Raw genomic sequence first — 26,842 nt, forward strand, 5'->3', positions numbered from 1 at the left:
GTAGAGACCCATTGGCTGTTACCCGTATTTAAGAGTAACAGCTGAAATGGGCTCCTTTTTCTCTGTGTATGATTCTTGCTTCGAGTGCGATTGGTGTCTGATACAAATCTTGGATAAACCTGCTATTTCAAAGGTCAGACACGTAAATAAAGTCATCTCATCCATAAAAAAAAGTTTCCTGTAGAGACAGATTGGCTGTTACCCGTCATCTTTTATCAGTAATGCCTTATTTACATAAGCAAGTGGCTCGGTGGTCTAGGGGTATGATTCTCGCTTTGGGTGCAAGAGGTCCCGGGTTCAAATCCTAGACGAGCCCTTTGAAAAGGACCAGTGAAAGTGAAAACCTTCAACAGAATTATCTGAATGTGGATTTACTGAAACACAGCGAATGCTAAATTTAGGAGAATCATCTGAAATGGGCTCCTTTTACTCTGTGTATGATTCTCGCTTAGAGTGCGATTGGTGTCTGCTACAAATCTTGGATGAAGCCGCTATTTCAAAGTTCGGAAACGTAAATAAATTCTTCTCATCCGTAAAATAAAAGTTTCCTGTACAGATGGATTGGCTGTTACCCGTATTTAAGAGAAATAGATGAAATCCTATTAAAGAGAAACAGATGAAATGGGCTCCTTTTTCTCTGTGTATGATTCTGGCTTCGAGTGCGATTGGTGTCTGCTACAAATGTTGGATTAACCCGCTATTACAAAGGTCAGACACGTAAATAAAGTCATTTTATCCATAAAAAAAAGTTTCCTGAAGAGACAGATTGGCTTTTACCTGTCGTTTTTTTAGTAATGCCTTATTTACATTAGCAAGTGGCTCGTTGGTCTAGGGGTATGATTCTCGCTTCGGGTGTGAGAGGTCCCGGGTTCAAATCCCGGACGAGCCCTTTAAAAAGGACCAGTCTAAGTGAAAACCTTCAACACAATTCTCCAAATGTGTCTTTACTGAAACACAGCCAATGCTAAATGTAAGCACTATTTAAGAGAAGCAGCTGAATTGTGCTCCTGTTACACTGTGTTTGATTCTCACTTAAAGTGCAATTGGTGTCTGCTGCAAATCTTAGATGAACCCGCTATTTCAAAGTTCGGAAATGTAAATAATGTCCTCTCATCCTTAAAAAATAAGTTTCCTGTAGAGACACATTGGCTGTTACCCGTATTTAAGAGAAACAGCTGAAATGCGCTCCTTTTTCTCTGTGTATTATTCTCGCTTCGAGTGCGATTGGGGTCTGCTACAAATCTTGGATGAACCCGCTATTACAAAGGTCAGAAACGTAAAGTCTTCTCATCCATATAAAAATGTTTCCTGTGGAGACAGATTAGCTGTTACCCGTTGTCTTTTATCAGTAATGTCTTATACATGCTATAAAGTGGCTTGTTGGTCTAGGGGTATGATTCTAACTTTGGGTGTGGGATGTCCTGGGTTCCAATCCCAGATGAGCCCTTTAAAAAGGACCCGTCTAACTGAAATTCTGTACATCAATTCTCAAAATATGTTTTCACTGAAACACGCTCAGCCAATACTAGATTTAAGCAGTATTTAAGAGAAACAGCTGAAATGGGCTCCTTTTTCCCTTTGTATGACTCTCGCTTAGATTGTGATTGGTGTATGCTTCAAATCTGGGATGAGCCTGCTATTACGATGATCAGAAATGTAAAAAAAGTCTTCATCATCCATAAAAAAAAGTTTCCTATGGAGACAGATTGGCTGTTAACCCGTTGTCCTTTATCAGTAAGGCCTTATACACTCAAGGAAGTGGTTCTTTGGTCTAGGGGTATAATTCTCGCTTTGGGTGCGAGAGATCCTGTGTTCAAATTCTGGACAAGCCATTTAAAAAGGACCTGTCTAAGTGAAAACATTCACATCAATTCTCAGAAGGTGTCTTTACTGAATCGCAGCCAATGCTAGATTTAACCAGTATTTAATAGAAGCAGCTGAAATAGGATCTTTGATCTCTCTGTACGATTCTCGCTTAGAGTGCGATTGGTGTCTAGTACAAATCTTGGATGAGCCCGCTATTACAAAGGTCAGGAACGTAAAGGAAGTCTTCATCATCCATTAATAAGTTCCCTATGGAGACAGATTGGCTATTACCTGTCGTCTTTTATCAGTAATACCTTAATCACGCAAGAAAGAGGCTCGTTGTTCTAGGGGTATGATTCTTTCTTAGGGTGTGAGAGGTTTCTGTTTCAAATCCCGGAAGAGCCCTATAAAAACCACCAGTCTACGTGAAAACCTTTACATAACTTCTCAGAATGTGTCTTTATTGAAACACACACAGCCAACGCTAGATTTAAGCAGTATTTAAGAGAAACATCTGAAGGGCTCCCTTATCTCTTTGTATGATTCTCCCTTAGAGTGCGATTGGTCTCCGATTCAAATCTAGGATGAGCCCGCTACTACAAAGGTGAGAAATGTAAATAATAACCAAGCTTTAACTTCCTGACTGATGTCTTGAGATGTTGCTTAAATATATCCACATAATTTTCCTCCCTCATGATGTCATCTATTTTGTGTGCACCAGTCCCTCCTGCAGCAAAGCACCCCCACAACATGATGCTGCCACCCTCTTGCTTCACGGTTGGGATGGTGTTCCTTGGCTTGCAAGCCTCCCCCTTTTTCCTCCAAACATAACAACTGTCATCATGGCCAAACAGTTCTAATTTTGTTTCATCTGACCAGAGGACATTTCTCCAAAAAGTACGATCTTTGTCCCCATGTGCAGTTGCAAACCGTAGTCTGGCTGTTTTGGAGCAGTGGCTTCATGGAGCAGTGGCAGTGGCTTCTTCCTTGCTGAGCGGACTTTCAGGTTATGTCGATATAGGACTCGTTTTACTGTGGATATAGATACTTTTGTACCTGTTTCATCCAACATCTTCACAAGGTTCTTTGCTGTTGTTCTGGGATTGATTTGCACTTTTCGCAAGAAAGTACATTCATCTCTAGGAGAAAGAACATGTCTCCTTCTTGAGCGGTATGACGGCTGCGTGGTCCCATGGTGTTTATACTTGCATACTGTTGTTTGTACAGATGAACTTGGTACCTTCAGGCGTTTGGAAATTGCTCCCAAGGATGAACCAGACCTGTGGAGGTCTACAATTTTTTTCTGAGGTCTTGGCTGATTTCTTTTGATTTTCCCATGATGTCAAGGAAAGAGGCACTGAGTTTGAAGGTAGGCGTTGAAGTACATCCACAGGTACGCCTCCAATTGACTCAAATTATGTCAATTAGCCTATCAGAAGCTTCTAAAGCCATGACATAATTTTCAGGCATTTTCCAAGCTGTTTAAAGGCACAGTCAACTTAGTGTATGTAAACTTCTGATCAACTGGAATTGTGATACAATGAATTATAAGTGAAATAATCTGTCTGTAAACAATTGTTGGAGAAATGACTTGTGTCATGCACAAAGTAGATGTCCTAACTGACTTGCCGAAACTATAGTTTGTTAACAAGAAATTTGTGGAGTGGTTGAAAAACTAGTTTTAATGACTCCAACATAAGTTTATGTAAACTTCCGACTTCAACTGTACATAAAAAAATATGTTTACTATGTACACATGTTGGCTGTTAACCATTGTCTTTCACCAGTAATGACTGGCACATCCATTAAGTGGTTTGTTGGTCTAGAGGTATTATTCTCACTTTAGGTGCGGGGGCCAGCCGTAATAGCCGTAATCGAAATCTGAATTGTAGGGTAAGCAGCTGGATTGTAGGGTAAGCGATATGACAAACCCTCATATTTATCAGCCTGGCTTCTCCCTGTTTGCCCCCTTTGGACTTCAGCATTATTTTGTCTCCTGAATGATTGAAATCTGACAGGTGCAAACGTTATACATTTTACATTAACGAAACTCAGCATTATCGAATCGGCCCATTCTCGCGCACTCCACAATAGCTGCTGTTATCATTAGCTAGCTAACGTTAGTTAGTTCAGTCCAGTCCAATGACGCTTCATGTTCAAGTGATATTTAAAGAAATAATTCACAAGCTATAACAGCAATAGAAAGGCCAAGCTTACTCGAATGGACATACTGTTAAATAACAAACGATAACATAGCTACTGTACTATAGCTAGATAGGTTAGTAATGGAAAGGGGGGAAGTTACGTTAATGTTAGTGTGCCAGTCAATGTTGAATTTTGCCAGGTATTTCCTTCCAGAATGAATCCTACTTTTGAACCACCCGATCCTCCTGGGGTAGTTTTGCTTGGCTGGCAAAGTGATCTCTCATGTTTTCAAGGTTTGACATGACTTATTAGTTTCTTGTGAAGATGATTGACGATGAATGAGCTAGCTGGCTTTACACGCGCCTTATTTGTGATTGGCCAACATTTGCATATAATTAGCATTTTGTTATTTGACACATCAAAGAGTGTTATTTGACATGTATCTTTTTTGACATTCAAAGACCCAAAATGCGTCCTATACTCGATATTCTAAAGGCAGATTCATTACCTTTACAACCATTATCCGTCTTGGCCTTCAGAGAAGACTTTTGAGTCTTTGTAGAAGTTTGTATTGGAATGCTTTGAATTTAAAGATTAAATTATCTCATTTAGCCAATGTAACCACTCACTAATGTAAACACTCTTAACCATACAACATTTAAAAAAGCTGGATGTTTACATTCGGACAATATGCTGTATTTGTATCAACTTTAGCTAAAGAATAGTGTCATAGTGGGTGCCCATGCAATATATAAACAGTCACTTTTCTGTCTGGTGTACTGGAAATCTGGACACTCCATCAACCTTGGCAGCCTGTGTTGTGTTGCGAGCAAAATGTTAGATAATCAAAATGTAATTTACAAGAGCACCTTGGTCAAGAGACAACATTAGCATTGTATTTTGATATGAATTGAAATTGAAAATGAACAAACTAATTTACAATCTGATATTTTTGTCCCTTGTTTCATTATCACTTTTTTCTCCAGATTGGATATGTTTATGACTAAATATAAACAATTCAAACCGCTTTGAGTGTCTTTGCTCTACAAACTTGATAATCTTCAATGGGAACACATTTCCACACAGTCAAGTCATGTTCTGTATGAAGTCAATACATTTATTTTTATTTATAGCATTTATTTTAATACTTATACGTTCTCAAGCTGTAAACACAATTCACCTAAAGTCTGCTTCAATCACAATTCAGTAAGCAATGCTTGTAAAATGAACAGAAGATAAAACAAAGGCAGAAAGTGATAGCTAACAGCCATACAGTATATACAGAATTTAGATTATATACAGTACAGAAAGAATCTGTGAATCCATTATGTATTTTGACATTGCAAATGTACAAATAGCTAGCAGTTGACTATATTACAGATTCCTATACTGCACAGTATTTGTGTGTGTAAAAAATAAGACCATTAAAATAGCTTGTCAATTAGTCCCTTTACATGAAATGCACAGTAGCGTACTCTACTTAGTTGATTATGTTTGCTCTTATCTACAACATAGTGTGTGTCTTCATAGCGTGCCTTAACTAGATGCTCGGGCTGCATTTACTTGTGACTGACCAGCATTCCATCAATCTGCAAAGGATAGAAATGTTATATAATGTAAATTTACTTTAGAACATACCCAAAGAGAGTGATCCGTGGCTAAATAATCACTTTTCATTGGATAAGGCTCACGCATAGCTTGGGTGCCCATCTCTTTCTCCTGGCACCCAGGCTAGCTCCCACACACTCCTTTACTTAATGTTTCTAAGTGACAGTCTGATGTAGAGATGCCTTGTGCAGTAGCTCCCTGGGACTAGGTAGAACCAGGCCTGGTGACCACAAACTCAGAGAAATGCACATGCAACAAATATTTTGTTGTCCTGCCAAAGTCAACATCAGAGCACACAGGACGAAACATAAGAGATCAGTGTTGGTTACTGGTATACACACATACACAGGATCGCACTCATGAACACATGCACACACTCACACACATATGCAACTGTACAATTTGAGCGGTTACAGTATATAACCTGTCTTTAAAATAAGATGTTTCCAATTTGTTTCTCAGTCGTGAGCTTTGGTGAAAGCCAAAAGCCTTACAGGCGATACATAATTTAAGCATACAAAACATAGGTATACAACTTTAAAAAAGCTGTATGTTTACACCCAGACAATATGCTGTATTTGTATCAACATTAGCTAAAGAGTAGTGTCATAGTGGGTGGCCATGCAATATATAAACAGTCACTTTTTTTGTCTGGTGTCCTGCAAATGGACACCCCATCAATCTTGCAGGTCTATGTTGTGCTGAACTACGGGCTAAGTTATCCTGGAAGTACATCCATCAGCCTACCTTAAACTATCATCAAACCTAATGCTCAAGTTCCAGTCATTTCAGACCCAGTCATTTATTTCAGTAACTGGTTGGGCAGCAGAGTTGATGTGGGCCAACTATCTCAGTGTCACAACTGTAATGGGTATAGATACTTATGCAAACTGGAGGGTAAGGTGTTACAAAATTGTATTTACTGTAGACTTCACTGTCTTGTTACTAGATGGTATCATACCATCGACCATCCACTGCCATAGTTAGAGCATGTCGTTATAATGGCACAATATCTTGCCAAATTGAAATGACATGATCAAATCCAAATATTTAACTCAAAATATTAAGGTGAAGCATGGATCAGGTTTTAATACCAATTGTAGACAGGATGGGTGTTTTCTCAAGACAACAAATATCAACATCAATGCTGCCACTGATGTTTTATGACCTGAGGGTGGCGCCAAAGACCCAACAAAGATACTCCTGAGGTTTGCAGCATTGACTGAATGAGACATGTCCCTCTCTCTCTCTATTTCTATCTCTATCTCCTTTAGAATGAGATACAACCAGTGTGTTTAGGTCACAAATGCTTTTGAACATTGTTTTAGAATAGGGACACAGCATCATTAGGCAGAAAATGCAACATTGCAAACACAGAAAATACTATGTAAGCAACTGTGTTTCCCAAATATCATGTTCCCACATCTTCAGTGACAGAGGAAAGGAGACTAGGCTGCATGAAAGCGTTCCTAAATGAATCTCAAGCGACGTTGAGACTGAAATTAAAACAAACCACAGACACTCCAACTAGCAAAAACCACTTAGAAGTCTTGAGTGTTATACAGTACAGTAATATGTGTGTTGGGGTGTTCTCTTTGGCTTTAGACGAGTGAACATGTCTCTTGTCCAACTACAGCCGTGACCACGACCAGGTAAAGTGAGCTACACACACACACACACACACAAATATAACTGCCCACTGGACCTTCACGATTTCGTAGCTTTGTCTGCTCACAGAAAGCATTTATGAAACTGGAACATTACGCTTTCGTCAAACATATATATTTTTGGGAAGGGAGAAGTCGTTTTTGGTGGTGCCAGTTTGTTCTGTTTTGTGTTACATAACTTCATAACACAGGAAGCTGTTTTATCTAGCACTCTGGGAAAATTTCATGACCAATCCCGGGACCCTGTCTTCTGCGATACTGAGAGTAAAAAGTTAAAAACACTTAACCTGATCCAGTCACTATAGGATGTGACAGAGTTTTGAGGCAAGGGGTTTTCTCACTGAGTGCTCTCTGAAAAGCCATTACTGTACATGGCTGGGAGGGCTGCCCTCTTCACACTGAAGCAGAGGGAGGGAGTGTGTGTGTAAAGATATAGAAGTGAAGAAATACAATGAATAGGATAGACACTGCCATTCGGTAGGCTTACAACAACAAAAAACACACAGACTGGCAGATGTACAGTCTTGTAGATAGGTTAAATTCAGAAATAACTCATAATGGTTCAGTCTGTAAACTGAAGAAAGAGTGGCTGCAGGCAAGATCTCAACTTTTTGCCAGTTGAAAAGATGGCAGCCCAAGTTGCCTTAGTTGAATGGGTGTGATTTAACCATACTAACTGTTTAAGTGTTAAGTGTTCAATGTCCTTTTTTCAACTCATCATCAGAGTAGTGGGACACATGCCCTTTATATCAGATACAAAATCATGTCCACTCATCATTCTATTTCTATTATCTAGGCATGGAATAGTATCAGCTTTGGTAATCTCAACAAAAGTTATCTTGTTCAGTTCAATACCACCAATGTATTATCGATTTAAAGTTTCAATATGTAACTTTTTGGGCGACCTGACCAAATTCACATAGAAATGTGTGTTAAAGATCTGTCTCATTGAAAGCAAGTCTAAGAAGCGGTAGATCTGTTCTATGCGCTCCCATTCTTAAGTTTTGTTTTGTGTCTTACTTTCGGTTTTGCACACTAGCTTCAAACAGCTGAAAATACAATATTGTTGGTTATGGAGAATATACTTCACAGCGGTTTAGATGTTACAGTGATTCTCTACACTATACTTGCTTGTTTTGTCATACATACTGAAATTCAGCGAACTATATGAATTTTAGTGATTTTAGTGATTTCTGCACAGTGCATCTTTAATGGAGTGCTGGATCAATTCATTTGATGGGACCTATACAAGACAAAAACCTTTTCAAAGGGGTTCTGGATTCTAATCCTTTTCAATCAAGAATCTGTTATAGAATAAATAGTTTATGAACGTGCATTTAAGGACTTGCTGTGGGTCCCATCTATTTTTCTAAATAATAATAAGATGGTCAAGCAGGAAATTATGGCAAGGCAGACCTGTGCGTGACTTTTTGTGTTTTCCCCTTAGAGCTGAAATAAATGTGTTTTTTACGCTGAAGCAAATGTTTCAATGAAATGGTGAATACAGTTCCTTGGATGGGAAATGTCTTCAAGTCTTCTCTAAAATCTTTGGGTTGGGAGAAAGATGTATATATATTTAGATACTCTGATTGACTTTCCCAAGTGGTTCAATGGCTATATATTTCCCATGGTGCCTGGTGTCTTGTTCAACTGAAGCTGGTTGCAGACGAGGAAGAAGGTAGATGCTGACCTCCGCCCAACAATGTTCCTCAGGCAGCCTCTAGGATCTGTAGTCCTTTTTACTATAGGGCTTGTTGCCTAGGATACTATCCATCTCGTGAACGATGGAGGATGACAACTTTGGAAGAACCTGTGAGAGAAGGAGAGTGACATAATGAACACAATGTCCCCATTGGAATTCAAATTCAAATACACATGTTATCAAATCCATGTCAACAATAGTAAACAAATACAAGCAAACAGACTATTACCCCAAAGGGAAATATTTCCCAATAAGGTAAAACATTTAATTGAGCCACAATGTAAACCAAAACAACAACAAAATGTTCTGGAAATTAAGCAGATGTCGCAGATGTACAGTGCCTTTGGAAAATATTCAGACCCTTTGACTTTTTCCACATTTTGCTATGTTACAGCCTTATTCTAAAATTGATTTAAAAAAAATGTGCCTCATCAATCTACACACAATAACCTATAACGGCAGAGCAAAAACACCTTATTTTTTATGTGCTAATTATGAATAAAAATAACATAAGTGTTCAGACCCTTTACTCAGTACTTTGTTGAAGCACCTTTCGTGACTTTGTGTCACGTCCTGGCCAGTATATAAGGTTAATTGTTTTGTAGTTTGGTCAGGGCGTGGCAGGGGGTATTTGTTTTATGTGGTTCGGGGTGGTGTGTTTGTGTAAAGGGTGTTTGATTTAGTATTTTCGGGTTTTGGTTTATGTCTAGGTAGTTCTATGTGGAGTCTAGTGAGTGTATGTCTATGTTTGGTTAATTGGGGTTGGGACTCTCAGTTGAAGGCAGGTGTTGTCTATCTGCCTTTGATTGAGAGTCCCATATATTAGGGTGTGTTTGTGTGTGATTTGTGGGTGATTATTCTGTGTATAGCCTTGTGCCTTACCAGACTGTTTATTTGTCGAGTGTTCGTTTTTCGTGTTTTGTTATTTTGTATGTTCATTTTTGAGAGTAATTAAAAATCAAGATGAGCATTCACGTACCTGCTGCGTTTTGGTCCTCATTCACCGACAACAACCGTGACACTTTGGTATGACACTACAAGCTTGGCACACCTGTTTTTGCAGAGTTTCTCCCATTCATCTCTGCAGATTCTATCTAGCTCTGTCAGGTTGGATGGTGAGAGGTGCTGCACAGCTATTTTCAGATCTCTCCAGAGATGGTAGATTGGGCTCAAGTCCGGGCTCTGGCTGGGCCACTAGAGGACATTCAGAGACTTGTCCTGAAGCCACTCCTGCATTGTCTTGGCTGTGTGCTTAGGGTCGTTGTCCTGTTGGAAGGTGAGTCTGAGGTCCTGAGTGCTCTGGAGCAGGTTTTCATCAAGGCTCTCTCTGTACTTTGCTCAGTTCATCTTTGCCTCAATCCTGACTAGTCTTCCAGTCCCTGCAGCTGAAAAACATCCCCACAGCATGATGCTGGCACCACCATGCTTCACCGTAGGGATGGTTCCAGGTTTCCTCCAAACGTGACGCTTGGCATTCAGGTCAGAGAATCTTGTTTCTCATAGTCTGAGAGACTTCAGGTGCCTTTTGCCAAACTCCAAGCGGGCTGTCATGTGCCTTTTACTGAGAAGTGGCTTCTGTCTGACCACTCTACCATAAAGGCCTGATTGGTGGAGTGCTGCAGAGATAGTTGTCCTTCTGGAAGGTTCTCCCATCTCCACAGAGGAAATCTAGAGCTCTGTAGGAGTGACCATCAGGTTCTTGGTCACCTCCCTGACCAAGGCCCTTCTCCCCCGATTGCTCAGTTTGGCCGGGCGGCCAGCTCCAGGATTAATCTTAAACATTTTCCATTGAAGAATGATGAATGTGTTCTTGGGGACCTTCTATGCTGCAGAAATGTTTTGGTACCCTTCCCCAGATCTGTGCCTTGACATAATCTTGTCTCTGAGCTCTACAGACAATCCCTTCGACCTCATGGCTTGGTTTTGGCTCTGACATGCATTGTCAACTGTGGGACTTTATGTAGACAGGTGTGTGCCTTTCCAAATCATGTCCAATCAATTGAATTTACCACAGGTGGACTCCAATCAAGTTGTAGAAACAACTTAATGATGATCAATGGAAACAGGATACACCTGAGCTCAATTTCAAGTCTCATAGCAAAGGGGCTGAATACTTGTGTAAATAAGGTATTTCAATTTTTCAATTTTAGTACATTTGCTAACATTTTCTCTTCGTCATTACGGGGTATTGTGTGTGTTTTTTTTAATAAGACTGTAATGTAACAAAATGTGGAACAGTTGAAGGGGTCTGAATTCTTTCCAAAGGTACTGTATTTACCACTTAGAGGCAATGCTCGTTTAGAAGGTCTTTCTCAGTGTGTGGAGAGAGAGGGAGAGCATGTGTATGTGGTATGTGAGTAAGTATCCATAAGTATGTGTGAATGTGAGTTCTTGCACACCTGGGTTCACACCCATTGTGTGTGTGTGTGTGTGTGTGTGTGTGTGTGTGTGTGTGTGTGTGTGTGTGTGTGTGTGTGTGTGTGTGTGTGTGTGTGTGTGTGTGTGTGTGTGTGTGTGTGTGTGTGTGTGTGTGTGTGTGTGTGTGTGTGTGTGTGTGTGTGTGTGTGTGTGTGGTGTGAAAGAGAGAGAGAGAGAGAGAGAGATCATGTGTATGTGGTATGTGAGCAAGCATGCATAAGTACAGTATATGTGAATGTGAGTACTTGTGTGTGGAGTATTCACTTCTGACCTGTATTGCTGCTAGATTCTCCATCAGTTGGTCTGTGCTGGAGGCCCCCAGTAGCACAGAGCTCACCCCTTCATTCCTCAGGCACCATGCTGTGGGAGGGAACAACCACACAGGAAAATGAACAATGTGTGTGTGGAAGCACAGTGAAGGACTGAAGAAACACACATACATCCAGTGCAACAAAATTGCCTTCAGATGAGCACAAAGACTCATTCTCAGACACTGTGATGTTAAGCTGAACTAACACATCGAAGATTTGACTACCAGGGACTTGACCAACCTCCCACTTGAGGTCCTACTAGACAGACAGACTTTTGACGACAGTTAGCAAATTTTCTAACTCTGGCAATTTGACATTGTTGTGAACACTGTTAGATACATTGCATAAGTCAGACTGACTGACGAACAGACTGCTTTACTGACTGACTAACACGTTGGAGCTCAAAAGACACAGACAGACGGATGGCTGGACAGGACAGACAGACAGACAGAGAGAAAAAGAGAGAGCGGCAGGTGTGTGTTACCGATGGCGAGCTGGGGCAGGGTGCAGCCCAGTCGCTCGGCAATGGCCTGCAGCTCTTTCAGCTTCGCCTGCTGACGGCGCCCCTCCTCACTCAGGATCTTGTCCTTCATCCACTGGTAGCCCTGTCACAGCACAGTACACACACACGCACACACACACACACACACACACACACACACACACACACACACACACACACACACACACACACACACACACACACACACACACACACACACTCTCGCTCAGGACTACTGTATCCAGAAACCTCTGGGGTGCAGAGATGCCTTTCTGTGAATGGCTGAAAGTCATACATTTATCATACATAACGCATCCAATGTGTGTGGATCTCTCACCAGTGGCAGAGCAGATGTCTGCTATGTGAGTGAACTACACAGAGACTGTAACTGACTGCCTCTGGTTATCGCACACACACAGCTACCCTCTGTCTTAGACCTTGGTTCTGTGCTTCCACATTTGTGTGCTTGAGTGGACTTAAATAGCCTGTTTCCACCAGTGGAGTGTATGACATAGAAAATCAATGGCATAGATCCCTTCATTGGAGGATTATTAAGCCAAAGATATCACTGAACAGGAGGAGGAGAGCTATAGACAGCATGGTACTCCACACATACTGTAGAAAGAGCACAGTGTGTGTGTGTGTGTGTGTGTGTGTGTGTGTGTGTGTGTGTGTGTGTGTGTGTGTGTGTGTGTGTGTGTGTGTGTGTGTGTGTGTGTGTGTGTGTGTGTGTGTGTGTGTGTGTGTGTGTGTATTTGTGCGTATTTGTGCGTATTTGTGCGTAGGTGTATAGAATCTCCAAGGAATGTTCAACTGAAGCTGGCCCATATACACCGAATGGCATTCCTGACACTCTCAAAAGTCCCCAATCCTCAATTGACACGCATCAGTACAGAGGAACGTCCTACAACAATGTACTATCAGGATAAACTGTTGTTAGCAGAAAGGAAGGTGGCAGAGTGGCAGGACAAGAAAACAACACCAACTACAACCACAAGCAAAGGGGTGTGACAGATGTGGGCTGGAGAGGATAAGGCATCAGTCACTCGTCAAGGGTCAAAGGTTACCTTTAGCGAGGCCCGTGAGTACGGGGGTACCCCACTATCGTACTTCCCTGAGATGATCCCACACGCCAGCGGAGACCACGTCATGGCACCCACACCTGCACAGAGACATCGGGATCATATTCATTAGTGCACACCGTAGCAAAACGTTTTGCAACGGAAAACGAAAACAAGCGTTTCTTATTAGACAAGTTCAGGTAGGCCCTCTATGTTTCAGTCCTTTTTCTTCCATTTGGTGCCTAATGAATACCCAGCTTTACCGCCATTATGACTTCCAAGCCTTGGTCTTTATGTGCCTTGACAAGCTACTTGGACTGAGAGCATATCCTAAGAGGGATTCATTCAAAATACAAATACTGTATATTAGCTACATTACAATTATCACAACTTTTGGCTAGCATTAGCCACATTACCAAACATGAATAGCAGCACATGGAGTATGTTTGTGGCAAAAATGGCAGACCTCAGCTCTTTCAGGATCTACCCTTATTAAACGCTGGAACAATAGAGATGGAAAGAGGGCACACCTATCTTTTATCGTTGTAGTAAGTGCATCCTCTATCCACCTTTATGGGTCAAACCGAAGGGAGGCAGACGGTTGCTGTGTAACTTACCTATTTTGTGGAAGAGCTCGGGAAGCTGCACCTCCACCTTCTCCCTCTGGAACATGTGGTACTCAGCCTGCTCACATATAGGGGGTATCAGGTTGAACTGCCTGGCCACCGAGTACGCCTCCTATAGGACAGACAACGAACAGCAGCAAACAGGCTCAGGGACGAACAATGTAATATCGTAACAATACAGTGATGGGAATAAGTAATTGATTATTTTGTGTAATCCATGGTTTAATCGTGTTTCAACCGTTTTCCAACTCACCATGATCTCCATGGAGCTCCAGCGCGACGTTCCCCAGTACATGGCCATCCCCTGGTTGATCACATGGGTCATTGCCCGTACCGTCTCTGCCAATCAAAAGATACCATTCACCCATTGGCCCCGACATTGGAGGAGAGGAGTGGTGGGAACAGGTGAGATTAAGAGAGAGGGTGGAAAGGTATTGAAGAGAGGGATATATGAGAATTGATATATGAGAATTGAAAGAGAAAGAGAGGATAGAAGGAAAGTCCACATAGAATTTTGGACAAAGGGTAAAAGCACAAAGGAGCTACCTGGTTAATGTACACATCAGTTTAAATAATGAGCAGTGAAACATATGGGGAGAAAAGGATACTATGTCATTCCTTTTTGGAGTCAATTGACACATTGATTTTCTTTTTTTTTAGGCTTTTGTTTTGATTTGACACACAAAAGGTTTTACAGTCACAAATCAGGCAGTCAAATACCAATTTTATCTGGGCAAAACAACACTATTCATGCCAGAGTCAAAATACAGTAGGGTCAATCCAAAACCCAGAGTTTTCTTCAAAGCTTTTCATGCTACTTTTATATAAGAAACATTAAATTTTAATAACAGGCTGTTTTAAAAGCATGTTTTAAAAAGAACAGCTCTGTGGAAAAGAAATACTGTAAATCTCATAATCTGGCAGCACAATTTAATTTTAACATGTCATGCTGTCAGATTATAATGAGATTTTCAGTATTTTATGTTGCCCCTATTACTATGTAATTACAGTTATAACTGTAGTAACATAGTAATTACATAGGTGTTACACTGTAACTATATGTAATAAGGTTGTAGCGCTATCAGTTATTACACAATTGGAACAAGGAACGTATAATTAAACATCCAATTGCTGAAGATTGTGTTATATGTTATTACACATTTTCTTGTTCCACTATGTAACTAATGTTTTGTAATTACACGTTTGAAAGGCAACTGTGAATTACTTAATAACTCGACCCAAAATGTGACATTGTTACATGTAACTACAAGGTGCCACTACCATTGAGCTTCATTCACCTCAGTCAATAGGGGATTTAACACTCTACAAACACATTTCATACAAGCACTAGCTCAGCCCCGGGATTAAACTCTAGTTTAGTTTCATGTCAAGTCAAACAGCAGTTACCTAAAGTGCCGTCAGAAAGTATTCCCAACCCTTGACTTTTCCCACATGTTGTTGTGATACAGCCTGAATTAAAAATTGATTAAATTGACACAATGTCAAAGTGGAATTCTTTTTTTAGACATTTTTAGAAATTAATATAAAATGAAAATCTGAAATGTAAGTATTCAACCCCTTTGTTATGGCAAGCCTAAAGTACAAATTTGCTTATCAAGTCACATAATAAGTTGCATGGACTCACTGTGTGTGCAATATCAGTAGAGGATGCCTGGTTATATTTTTTAAATGCCTTCCTCACCATCTTAAATAAGCATGCCCCATTCAAGAAATTTAGAACCAGGATCAGATATAGCCCTTGGTTCTCTCCAGACCTGACTGCCCTTAACCAACACAAAAACATCCTGTGGCGTTCTGCATTAGCATCGAACAGCCCCCGTGATATGCAACTTTTCAGGGAAGTTAGAAACCAATATACACAGGCAGTTAGAAAAGCCAAGGCTAGCTTTTTCAAGCATAAATTTGCATCCTGCAACACAAACTCAAAAAAGTTCTGGGACACTGTAAAGTCCATGGAGAATAAGAACACCTCCTCCCAGCTGCCCACTGCACTGAGGATAGGAAACTCTTGTCACCACCGATAAATCCACTATAATTGAGAATTTCAATAAGCATTTTTCTACGGCTGGCCTTGCTTTCCACCTGGCCACCCCTACCGCGGTCAACAGCACTGCACCCCCCACAGCAACTCGCCGAAGCCTTTCCCATTTCTCCTTCTCCCAAATCCAGTCAGCTGATGTTCTGAAAGAGCTGCAAAATCTGGACCCCTACAAATCAGCCGGGCTAGACAATCTGGATCCTTTCTTTCTAAAATGATCTGCCGAAATTGTTGCAACCCCTATAACTAGCCTGTTCAACCTCTCTTTCGTGTCGTCTGAGATTCCCAAAGATTGGAAAGCAGCTGCGGTCATCCCCCTCTTCAAAGGGGGGGACACTCTTGACCCAAACTGCTACAGACCTATATCTATCCTACATTGCCTTTTTAAGGTCTTCGAAAGCCAATTCAACAATCAAATTACCGACCATTACGAATCCCACCGCACCTTCTCCGCTATGCAATCTGGTTTCAGAGCTGGTCATGGGTGCACCTCAGCCACGCTCAAGGTCTTAAACGATATCTTAACTGCCATCGATAAGAAACAATACTGTGCTGCCATATTCATTGACCTGGCCAAGGCTTTCAACTCTGTCAATCATCACATCCTCATCGGCAGACTCAATAGCTTTGGTTTCTCAAATGATTGCCTCACCTGGTTCACCAACTACTTCTCTGATAGAGTTCAATGTGTCAAATCGGATGGCCTGTTGTCCGGGCCTCTGGCAGTCTCTATGGGGGTGCCACAGGGTTGAATTCTTGGGCCACCTCTTTTCTCTGTATACATCAAGGATGTCACTCTTGCTGCTGGTGAGTCTCTGATCCACCTCTACGCAGACGACACCATTCTGTATACTTCTGGTCCTTCTTTGGGCACTGTGTTAACAACCCTCCAGACGAGCTTCAATGCCATACAACTCTCCTTCCGTGGCCTCCAACTGCTCTTAAATACAAGTAAAACTAAATGCATGCTCTTCAACCGACCGCTGCCTGCACCCGCCCGCCCGTCCAGCATTACTACTCCTGACGGTTCTGACTTAGAATACGTGGACAACTACAAATACCTAGGTGTCTGGTTAGACTGTAAACTCTCCTTCCAGACTCACATCAAACATCTCCAATCGAACGTTAAATCTAGAATTGGCTTCCTATTTCACAACAAAGCATCCTTCACTCATGCTGCCAAACATACCCTCGTAAAACTGACCATCCTACCGATCCTCGACTTCGGCGATGTCATTTACAAAATAGCCTCCAACACCCTACTCAATAAACTGGATGCAGTCTATCACAGTGCCATCCGTTTTGTCACCAAAGCCCCATATACTACCCACCACTGCGACCTGTACGCTCTCGTTGGCTGGCCCTCGCTTCATACTCATCGCCAAACCCACTGGCTCCAGGTCATCTACAAGACCCTGCTAGGTAAAGTCCCCCCTTATCTCAGCTCACTGGTCACCATAGCAGCACCCACCTGTAGCATGTGCTCCAGCAGGTATATCTCTCTGGTCACCCCCAAAGCCAATTCCTCCTTTGGCCGTCTCTCCTTACAGTTCTCTGCTGCCAATGACTGGAACGAACTACAAAAATCTCAAACTGGAAACACTTAATCTCCCTCACTAGCTTTAAGCACCTGCTGTCAGAGCAGCTCACAGATCACTGCACCTGTACATATCCCATCTATAATTTAGCCCAAACAACTACCTCCTCCCCTACTGTATTTATTTATTTATTTTGCTCCTCTGCACCCCATTATTTCTATTTCTACTTTGCACTTTCTTCCACTACAAATCTACCATTCCAGTGTTTTACTTGCTATATTGTATTTACTTTGCCACCATGGCCTTTTTTGCCTTTACCTCCCTTATCTCACCTCATTTGCTCACATTGTATATAAACTTATTTTTCTACTGTATTATTGACTGTATGTTTGTTTTACTCCATGTGTAACTCTGTGTTGTTGTATGTGTCGAACTGCTTTGCTTTATCTTGGCCAAGTCGCAATTGCAAATTAGAACTTGTTCTCAACTTGCCTACGTGGTTAAATTAAGGTGAAATAAAATAAAAAATAAAATAAATAAAAACAGTGTTTAAATGACTACCCCATACTGTTCCCCACTCACACAATTATTTCAAAGGTCCATCAGTCAAGTAGCTAATTTCAAACACAGATTCAACCAGAAAGACCAGGGAGATTTTCCAATGCCTCGCAAAGAAGGGCACCTATTGATAAATGGGTAAACGTTTTATAAAAAGCAGACATTGAATATCCCTTTGAGAAAGTTATTAAGTACACTTTAGATGGTGTATCAATGCACCCAATCACTACAAAGATACAGGCATCCTTGCCGGATCGAATCCCCGAGCTGACAAGGTAAAAATCTGTTGTTCTGCCCGAGCAAGGTAGTTAACCCACTGTTCTCCGGGTGCTGAAGACGTAGATGTCGATTATGGTAGCCCCCCGCATCTTTCTGATTCAGAGGGGTTGGGTTAAATGCAGAAGACACATTTCTGTTGAATGCATTCAGTTGTACAACTGACTAGGTTTCCCACTTTCCATTTCCTACCTCAGTCCCCTGTATGTTTTCAGTTTGGATTTTATTTAAAGGATTTCAGAAAGATTCCTATTCAAACCTATAAAATACCTAGGATAGGATAAAGTAATCCTTCTAACCCCCCCCCTTAAAAGATTTAGATGCACTATTGTAAAGTGGTTGTTCCACTGGATATCATAAGGTGAATGCACCATTTTGTAAGTCGCTCTGGATAAGAGCGTCTGCTAAATGACTTAAATGTAAATGTAAATGTAAATGTAAACCATTCAAATTCAATTTCCCATTTCAGACTCAAATAAATAAAATTAGTCAAATGTACTAACTAGTAAGTAAAGCATACAAGCAAAGGGTGGTAAAGGAGCTAGCCAGCATTTTAAAATGTTTACTAATGTAGCTAGCTCGCTAACTATGCACTGTAGTTAGCTAGCTAGCTACATTAGTACATTAGTAAACATTTTAAAATGCTGGCTAGCTCCTTTACCACCCTTTGCTTGTATGCTTTACTTACTAGTTAGTACATTTGACAAATTTTATTTATTTGAGTCTGAAATGGGAAATTGAATTTGAATGGTTTGAATAGGAATCTTTCTGAAATCCTTTAAATAAAAGCCAAACTGAATACTTTTATCCTGTCTCCTTATTTCTCCTGATTAGCCTATTGTCTGCAAAAGTTATTACATTGTAACTACAAAGTTATCAAAAATGTCACTTCACTTTACATGAAGTTGCTTGCTCCTGGGTAAGTACATTGTAAATACATGTATATAACCCTGGTATTACATGTGGATTCCATGGTACAAGGTCAGCTTTTGGTTCGAGTTATTAACATGGTAATTCACAGGTGACTTTCAAACATGTAATTACAAAACATGAGTTACATAGTGGAACAAGAAAATGTGTAATAACATCAGTAATTACACATGTGGAATAACCATCAAGTAGGCCATCAGACTACTGAACATATTTGCACTGACTCCACACAGCCAACCCTTACACACAAGCACACATACAACCACCTATAAACACACACAAGTGCATACATACACACACACACACACACACATAGTCAACACTGCTGCTCTAGTATATATTATTTATTCAACAGCGCGACCAAGATACTACCCATTTTATATTTGTAAATACAGTTGTACTTGACATAGCACATTCATTATCTATACTGTAGATCCTATTGTGTACATATCTGGCTATTACTATGCATAATAACTCTTATATTACATGTTCATTTTTAGAAACTGTTCAAACTTGTTATTATTACTTTTCTCTCCGCCGCCACCTGTAGCGTCAAACCGTAAAATCTACCGATACCAAAACAACTTTCAAACGTGTAGGCTCACCATCTGCAGTGCACTTGAAAAATCTTTTCACACTACAACCATACTTCCATAAATCCCAATGCATTTCAATGGCCATAGACTTGAATGGTAAAAATGTAGCCCTTAACTAGAAACGCCATTCAAACTTTAAAATATGCAGACTGGTCTAGAATAGGTTGCTTGTATTCAGCGTTTTGATACCATGTATACTTTCTGAACTATCACTGTTTTAATGGTGGTACCTAGGCTTAAATGGGAAGTATTTGGATTCGCCAATACTCTTCAACCGTTAAATATACCCAACACCAAAGCAACTTTAAAACGTGCAGACTGGCATTGGTACTATTGCTTGAAGAAAACGTTTTGATACGAATTATACTTTTCATACTACAACCATATTAGCATAAACCCAAATATATTTTAGGGGCTATAGACTTTAATGGAAGAAATACCGGTCGCTGCTAGTTTTCATCGGTTTAAGCTAGAAACGCCATTCAAACTCAAAAACGTTGACACCAATCTGGAATAGTATGCTTGAATACAGCTTTTTGATACAATTTATACTATTTGAACTATAACCATTTTAAATGTCCATAAAAGCTCTATAGGCTTTAAAGCGAAGAATTTGGATTAGCCAATGCTCTTGAACCATTAACGCTACAAACACCAAACCAAATGCTGACATGTACAGACTGACTCAACTTAGATTGCATGTCAAAAGATTGTTGATGCTCTTTGTACTTTTGGAACTATAACAGTTTTACATTTGCATAAAAGCTACATAGACTTCAAAGGCAACATTTGGATTTACCACTGCTCTTGAACCATTTCAGCTACAAACACCACCCCAATGTTGACATGTGCAGACAGACTCAACTTAGATGTCTTCAACACCGTTTTTTGATACCATTCATACTTTATAAACTATGAAGCTTGTCGTATCCCCATTTATTTCAATGGCGGAATGCAGGCTTCAACATTCTAAACTGAAATAACTGGCACAAAACTTACAGAATGTTCCAACTAAAACATTGAGAGATTAAAAATACATGATATGGCTTATGATGATATAGTACTCTAGCCTACTATACTAGCCCACTATAACCCACTATAATAGTTCCACACCTACAAACCACTCCAAAATAGGTCACTATAGCTAACACAGCCTATGAAAACACTATTACTACCATTACTACTACTACCATCACTACTGCCGTCACTACCACTAATACTACTATTTCACAACCATAAAGAATTCAAGACTAGCAAGCACACCACATTTACTTCAGTAAATGTCCTTTTCTAGTTGATATTGATTATTGAACTGCGATGTTGTGGGAGCTAGCACACAAGCATTTCACTGCACCTTTTATACATGCTGAAAATTTTATTTTATTTGAGATATAACGCTGACATATGAAGAGAGGAGATTAGAAAAAAACTAGCCAGTTTTAAAATGATGTGTTTTAGAACAGCTGACTAAAGATGCGCATTCAGATAAAAAAAACTCTGAGACAGTTACCACTTGTAGCAAGCTGTTGTAGCAAACAAGTATCATGAAATACATGCACCAGAAATAGGGCACACTTTGTAACTTGTCAGAGATATAATCAGCAAGCTAGGCTAGCTAGAGCAAAAATGTTGGCTAGCTGTCTGTTTGGCTAGCTACCTACCTGCTTGGCTAACACAGAACGTCAACATACTGTTCTCTGATTGGCTAAACGGACCAGTCTCGTCTCAAGTCTTTAGCTAAGTTTTGACAGGTTGAATTCTCTAAACTCCAGCAGCCGAAATTAGACATTCTAAAATTAGACCGTTCAGATCAAGCAAACTTTGTTCTAAAACTGCATAAAAACGTCTTGTCTCGGCTGTTATATCTGTACAGGCTTTAACTGTTGAATAGAGAAAAAAAGGAAGATTTGTGAATAAGGCTTCAGTGGCTCCAAAACCATCATCTAGCCTGGGGTAGGTATGTATTCTTTCCCTCCTATGGCACATATTGGAGCAAGTATTTGTTCCAGCCAAGTATAAAACCTATTCTACCCATTAACTAGTATTTAATCAAGACTCTGATTAGTATAATTGGGTTACTGCTTGGCTGGAACAAAGCCCTGATGGGTTGCATGCTCAGGCAAGAGGGACACACTGCAGTCAAGACAGGGTTCACAAAGGAGGCTGCAGCAGCACCAGCAGCTGCCATCTTGCAAAATAAAAGGAAACCAAGCCAGTCATATGAGAAATGGGAGGGATGAGTGATGCCAACGACAACAGTAATGGTCAGGAGGGGTTTGGCATGGGGTACGTTGGCTTTCACAATGTTTTATGACTACTGTAAAGGTACACGTGGCTTGGTACACCTCATATCCTGATTCTCTTTCTATATGGTATGGAACTCTACATAATTGCCTTGATCTGGCATAAGTTACAGTTGGAGAGAGCGAGTGAGAGAGAAAAGAAACAGAAAGAGAAATAGAGATAGAAATAGAAAGACACCAAACTGAGTCAATCAAAGGATTCTGGAAGGATTACATCCTATTTTGGTTACAATTGTCAACCAGGGAGAGAATGGACATCTTTAAGTGTCATTTCTTCCAACAACAAAAAGTGGAAATTGCTTTTTCAAGATGACTGAAACTGCCCACATTGGCATTATTGGCATTATAAGCCCAGAAACAGTTTATTTATTTCTGACAACTAAACATATCGGTTATACTGATGAACTGATGGAGAAAACATGAGAAAAAAATGCTTTGAAGTGAAAATGAGAAAGGAAACAAGTTATGGATTTTTCGTTTTTTACAATGATTGAGGGATCCATGAAATTCTGTGAATTTCTCCAAAATATACTTACAATATGTAACGTTATCAAGTATGAATCAAACACTCACTCAATCTACCACAGTAGACCACCCTTTTTTGCTAGCACTACGAAAAGTCCAACATTTTATGGATTTAAAGGGGGTTTTGAATGGTAGGATAACGGAGAGAGGAATACTTTTATCAAGTCACTGCCATAAAATGCCTTTCATTTAAAGGGGTGTTGATTGAACACTTTGTTTTGACTAAGGGTACCATGTACCTTCTATGATGAATGTCTTGGACTTTGAGGTGTGAAATGGGTCTCCTGGTGACAAAAAAAAGAGAGTGAAGACGTTGACCAGTCTGCGAATGAAATGACATCTGGAAGTATACATAAGGGGCAGCAGGGTGGGAGCCACAGCCCAATACAGCGAGCCCCATCATGCACTGACTGAGCTCAAGTTCACAATGCTTTACTGACCATTTCAATCAGTGACAGGAATAGAAATGTGTCATCCATTGCCCATGCCCCTGTTCGGTAGGTTTGTGTTTAGACAATCATATATTACTGCACTTGGTATGCAAAGAGGATGTTTGAGCTGTCAACTGTGTCCTATCTCTACATCTAGGATTCGAAAAACTTAAGACTTATGTACCCAATAAAAGTAAATGTAACCTTAAGGTCCAAACCATAGAGCCATTTATCTGTCTGTAGATAATATGTACGCATGAGACTCTAGCCTGACCGAACATTATTACTGCACTGCTGCACCACTGGATGCAAGGTGGTCTTTTTATGGCAAGAATATGTCACGGTGCAGCAGATACCCAGTACTGAACATACCACAGATGAATGTAAACAAACAGCATTCAAAGAAGAGTGCTGCCTACCTTCCATAGGTGTGTTGGGGTCCGGTCTGTTTGCGAAAACGACATCCACATACTCTAGCTGCAGTCTGTCTAACGATGCCCTTAGTCCTGCATTATATAGGGCAAAGACCATCAAGATAACGGTAATACTTTACATTAAAGCCTGAATCCTGTTTGTTTTTAATGCTCGCATTTATGCACTATACAGTATGTACTGAATCTAGTGAATGACTGGATTGGATCCAAATGTCATATTGATATCCTGCAAGTATATAGGCTACCACACTGTACATGTAATAATAACTTAGTATAAAAGTGACTAAAAATGGCTTACCTTCGATGATATGTTTTCTGGACAACCCTCTTTCTGTTTCTGCTCTGAAAAGCAAACAACAAACGCCCTTGTCAGGATATAAAATCATGACGTTTAACAACTCCGTGCTACAATTCACAGTTTCACATGTCATACTGTAACTGATACAGTACAGATGTTCACTGTATTCGATCCATATTTGTGGGTTGAATGTGAGACATATAGATAGATAGAGGGCACACTTGACACACAGCATGTTTTAGCAGGGGCAGCATGTGCCCTCTATCCATCTCTATGATGCAAGATGTATTAACGTATTAAAGTTGAATTGGTGCCTCCTGTCAGTGCTAGGCAAGTCCATTAAAGCAGCAATTCTTAATCGAAACATTGACTAAGTGTTCTCCTTGCAACTGTTTCAGTAAAACCTGAGGGATGGGACTGGAGAAATCCAACCACTCTCAAATCGATAGACTATGCAATGGGTGCAAGGACTGACTAACCATGTTATCAAAATCATAGTTTTAACCATGTTTTTAGGCTATACAGTGGTTGTTTACATTTACTTTTTTTACAAACATTCGAAGGAAACAAGCTGATATTTTCAGTTCTGATGGGGTTTATAGATATAATGCATAAATTGCCCCGGGACCTCTCTTATAGATATAATGCAAATCATTTTATAACATTTTTGACATGCGTTTTTCTGGATTTTTTTGTTGATATTCTGTCTCTCACTGTTCAAATAAACCTACCATTAAAATTATAGACTGATCATTTCTTTGTCAGTGGGCAAATGTACAAAATCAGCAGGGGATCAAATACTTTTTTCCCTCACTGTACCTCCCCCAGAGCGCTACGATAGAGATTCCAGAACCTGCCGGGCCTTTCTCTCCCAGTGCTCCCTCGTTTGAGCTACAGCCTTCTTCGTTCCCCTCGGCCCACTCGAATGTAGCGTACCTTATTACGCTGATGTCCGGGAGGGCACTCGCCTGGGCCACGGTGGTGTGGGAGCAACAATCCGCCATCCCGTGTGGCTCAGTTGGTAGAGCATGGTGTTTGCAACGCCAGGGTTGTGGGTTCGATTCCCACGGGGGACCAGTACGGGAAATGTTTTTATGAAATGTATGCACTCACTACTGTAAGTCGCTCCGGATAAGAGCGTCTGCTAAATGACTAAAATGTAAAATGTAAAGTAAATCTGCCTCAGTCATGGCAGAGGTGAGACAAGTTTGAGGCTCTGGTGTCCGGGAGAGAGGCTGCCCGGAAGTTGCTCCAGCTTCGGCAGGACATCCTCAGTGTTGCAGACTATGCGATGGAGTTCCGCATGCTAGCAACGGAGGGTACCTGGAACCCGGAAGCGCTGTTCGACAAGTTCCGGATTATTGGAGGAGCTAAAGGATGAGCTGGCAGCCCGAGAACTACCGACAGATCTCGACTCACTCATCGCTTTAATCATCCGGATTGATGGTCGGCTACAGGAATGTAGAGGTGCGATTGCGGAAGAGGCCCGATTGCGGTCCCAATCCCTCACACAGGGATCCCACCTTGCAACTGATGAACTCCGGAAGTCCCCGGCGTCTACGTCCCCGAGAGGATCCGAGCCTACCCGAGTCCCTCCAAGAGCCTCCGGAGACTGCCGATTCACCTCTTCCCAAGCTGATGCAGCTCGGAAGGGCTAGGCTGTCTCCACCCGAAAGTGTACGCAGACTTGTGACCTAGAGTTGTCTGTATTGGGGTACTGCCGGTCATTTTGTGTCTACCTGTCCCTTCAAGAGACCTAGCTCATCTGTTGGAGTGAGTACACTAGTGGGTCTTAAAGATAATTGTTCTTCTCCCCTTACTCGCCCCCCTCTCCATGCCATCTTGCTGTAAAGTGACCAGTCCAAGTCTCTCCAGGTACTCATCAACTCAGGGGGCGATGTTAGTCTCATGGACGTTACCCTGGCGTCCCAGCTGGGTATCCCCACTTAACCCCTCTCCATTCCCATGGGTGTTAGGGCACTGGACGGGCGCTCTATAGGCCGGGTCACCCACCAGAACACCCCCATCAACCTACGACTGTCGGGGAACCACAGCGAGACGATACAATTTCTGCTGGTTCCCATGGTATTGGGATTCTCTTGGCTTCAGATAACACAATCTCTCCATTGACTGGAATACTGGTGCCACCGTGGGCTGGAGCCCGTCCTGCCACACTCATTGCCTGAAGTCAGCTCTCCCTGCCCCGGGACATCTTCCTAGGAAATTGCCCCGGACCTCTCTGTCAGCTCCGCAAAGTACCAGGACCTCCGGGAGGGGTTCAGTAAGGCCCGGGCCACTTTGCTCCCACAGCACCAACCCGTATCCAAGAAGGTCAAGCCTGAGGCACTGGCACGGCGCTATAGTGCCGCGGCTACACCTCCGGAAGCCGAGACCTTTCCCCCCTGCTCCAAGACCATTAGCCCCTCTGTTGTTCATCCTCTGTTGCCCTGTACCCTCTGTATTGTTCCTACCTTTTCTGTGTCTAGAGTCAAAACCATGTCTGACTGCCCCTTGTCTTCTGTTTCTAGGCCCATCCCTCCCCCCGTGTCATTGATGGCCAGCCAGCGTACACGGTGAGACGCCTCCTGAGGGTTTGACCACGGGGTCAGGGGTTTCCAGTACCTGGTTGACTGGGAGGGTTATGGCCCAGAGGAGAGGTGCTGGGTTCCCGCTAAAGACATCCTGGACCCTTCCATTATCGCCGACTTTCACCGCCGGCGGTACAGTCAACCAGGTATCCACCCAGGTGGAACACCAGGTGGCATCCCTAGAGGGAGGGGTGTACTGTCACGCCCTGATATGTTTCACCTGTCCTTGTACTTGTCTCTACCCCCTCCAGGTGTCGCCCATCTTCCCCACTTATCCTCTGGGTATTTATACCTGTGTTTTCTGTCTGTCTGTGCCAGTTCATCTTGTTTGTCCTGTCAGCTTTTGTCTTTTCTCAGCCTCTCTTTTTCTTGTCCTACTGGTTTTTGACCCTTGCCTGTCCTGACCTTGTACCCACCCGCCTGACCACTCAGCCTGTCCCTGACCGTAAGCCTACCCGCC

The 26,842-nt window shown here is 41.6% G+C and overlaps 1 protein-coding gene and 1 non-coding gene across 5 annotated transcripts in view; one reads left to right on the forward strand and one right to left on the reverse strand.

Moving 5' to 3' along the window:
* The first annotated feature begins 817 nt into the window (after positions 1–817).
* Positions 818–889, forward strand: trnap-cgg (transfer RNA proline (anticodon CGG)). Its single transcript has one exon. It is a non-coding gene; the product is annotated as a tRNA-Pro (tRNA).
* A 4,158-nt stretch (positions 890–5,047) lies between these two features.
* Positions 5,048–26,842, reverse strand: part of LOC106572215 (voltage-gated potassium channel subunit beta-2) — a 111,414-nt gene continuing 89,619 nt past the window's right edge. For 2 of the 4 annotated variants that reach the window (XM_045696012.2, XM_014146204.3), the window contains 9 exons: positions 23,795–23,838; positions 23,482–23,568; positions 22,871–22,915; positions 14,100–14,185; positions 13,838–13,958; positions 13,227–13,321; positions 12,142–12,262; positions 11,618–11,706; positions 5,048–9,036 (listed from right to left, as the gene is read on the reverse strand). In XM_045696012.2, coding sequence (XP_045551968.1) covers positions 8,947–9,036; positions 11,618–11,706; positions 12,142–12,262; positions 13,227–13,321; positions 13,838–13,958; positions 14,100–14,185; positions 22,871–22,915; positions 23,482–23,568; positions 23,795–23,838 — 778 coding nt within the window. In that variant the 3' untranslated portion in view covers positions 5,048–8,946. The remainder of the gene's footprint in view (positions 9,037–11,617; positions 11,707–12,141; positions 12,263–13,226; positions 13,322–13,837; positions 13,959–14,099; positions 14,186–22,870; positions 22,916–23,481; positions 23,569–23,794; positions 23,839–26,842) is intronic. The other 2 variants (XM_014146206.3, XM_014146205.3) reach the window with 1 other exon arrangement.

The sequence above is a fragment of the Salmo salar genome, chromosome 15 (assembly GCF_965601325.2).
Source record: "Salmo salar chromosome 15, fSalSal1, whole genome shotgun sequence".
In the NCBI taxonomy this organism is placed as follows: Eukaryota; Metazoa; Chordata; class Actinopteri; order Salmoniformes; family Salmonidae; genus Salmo; species Salmo salar.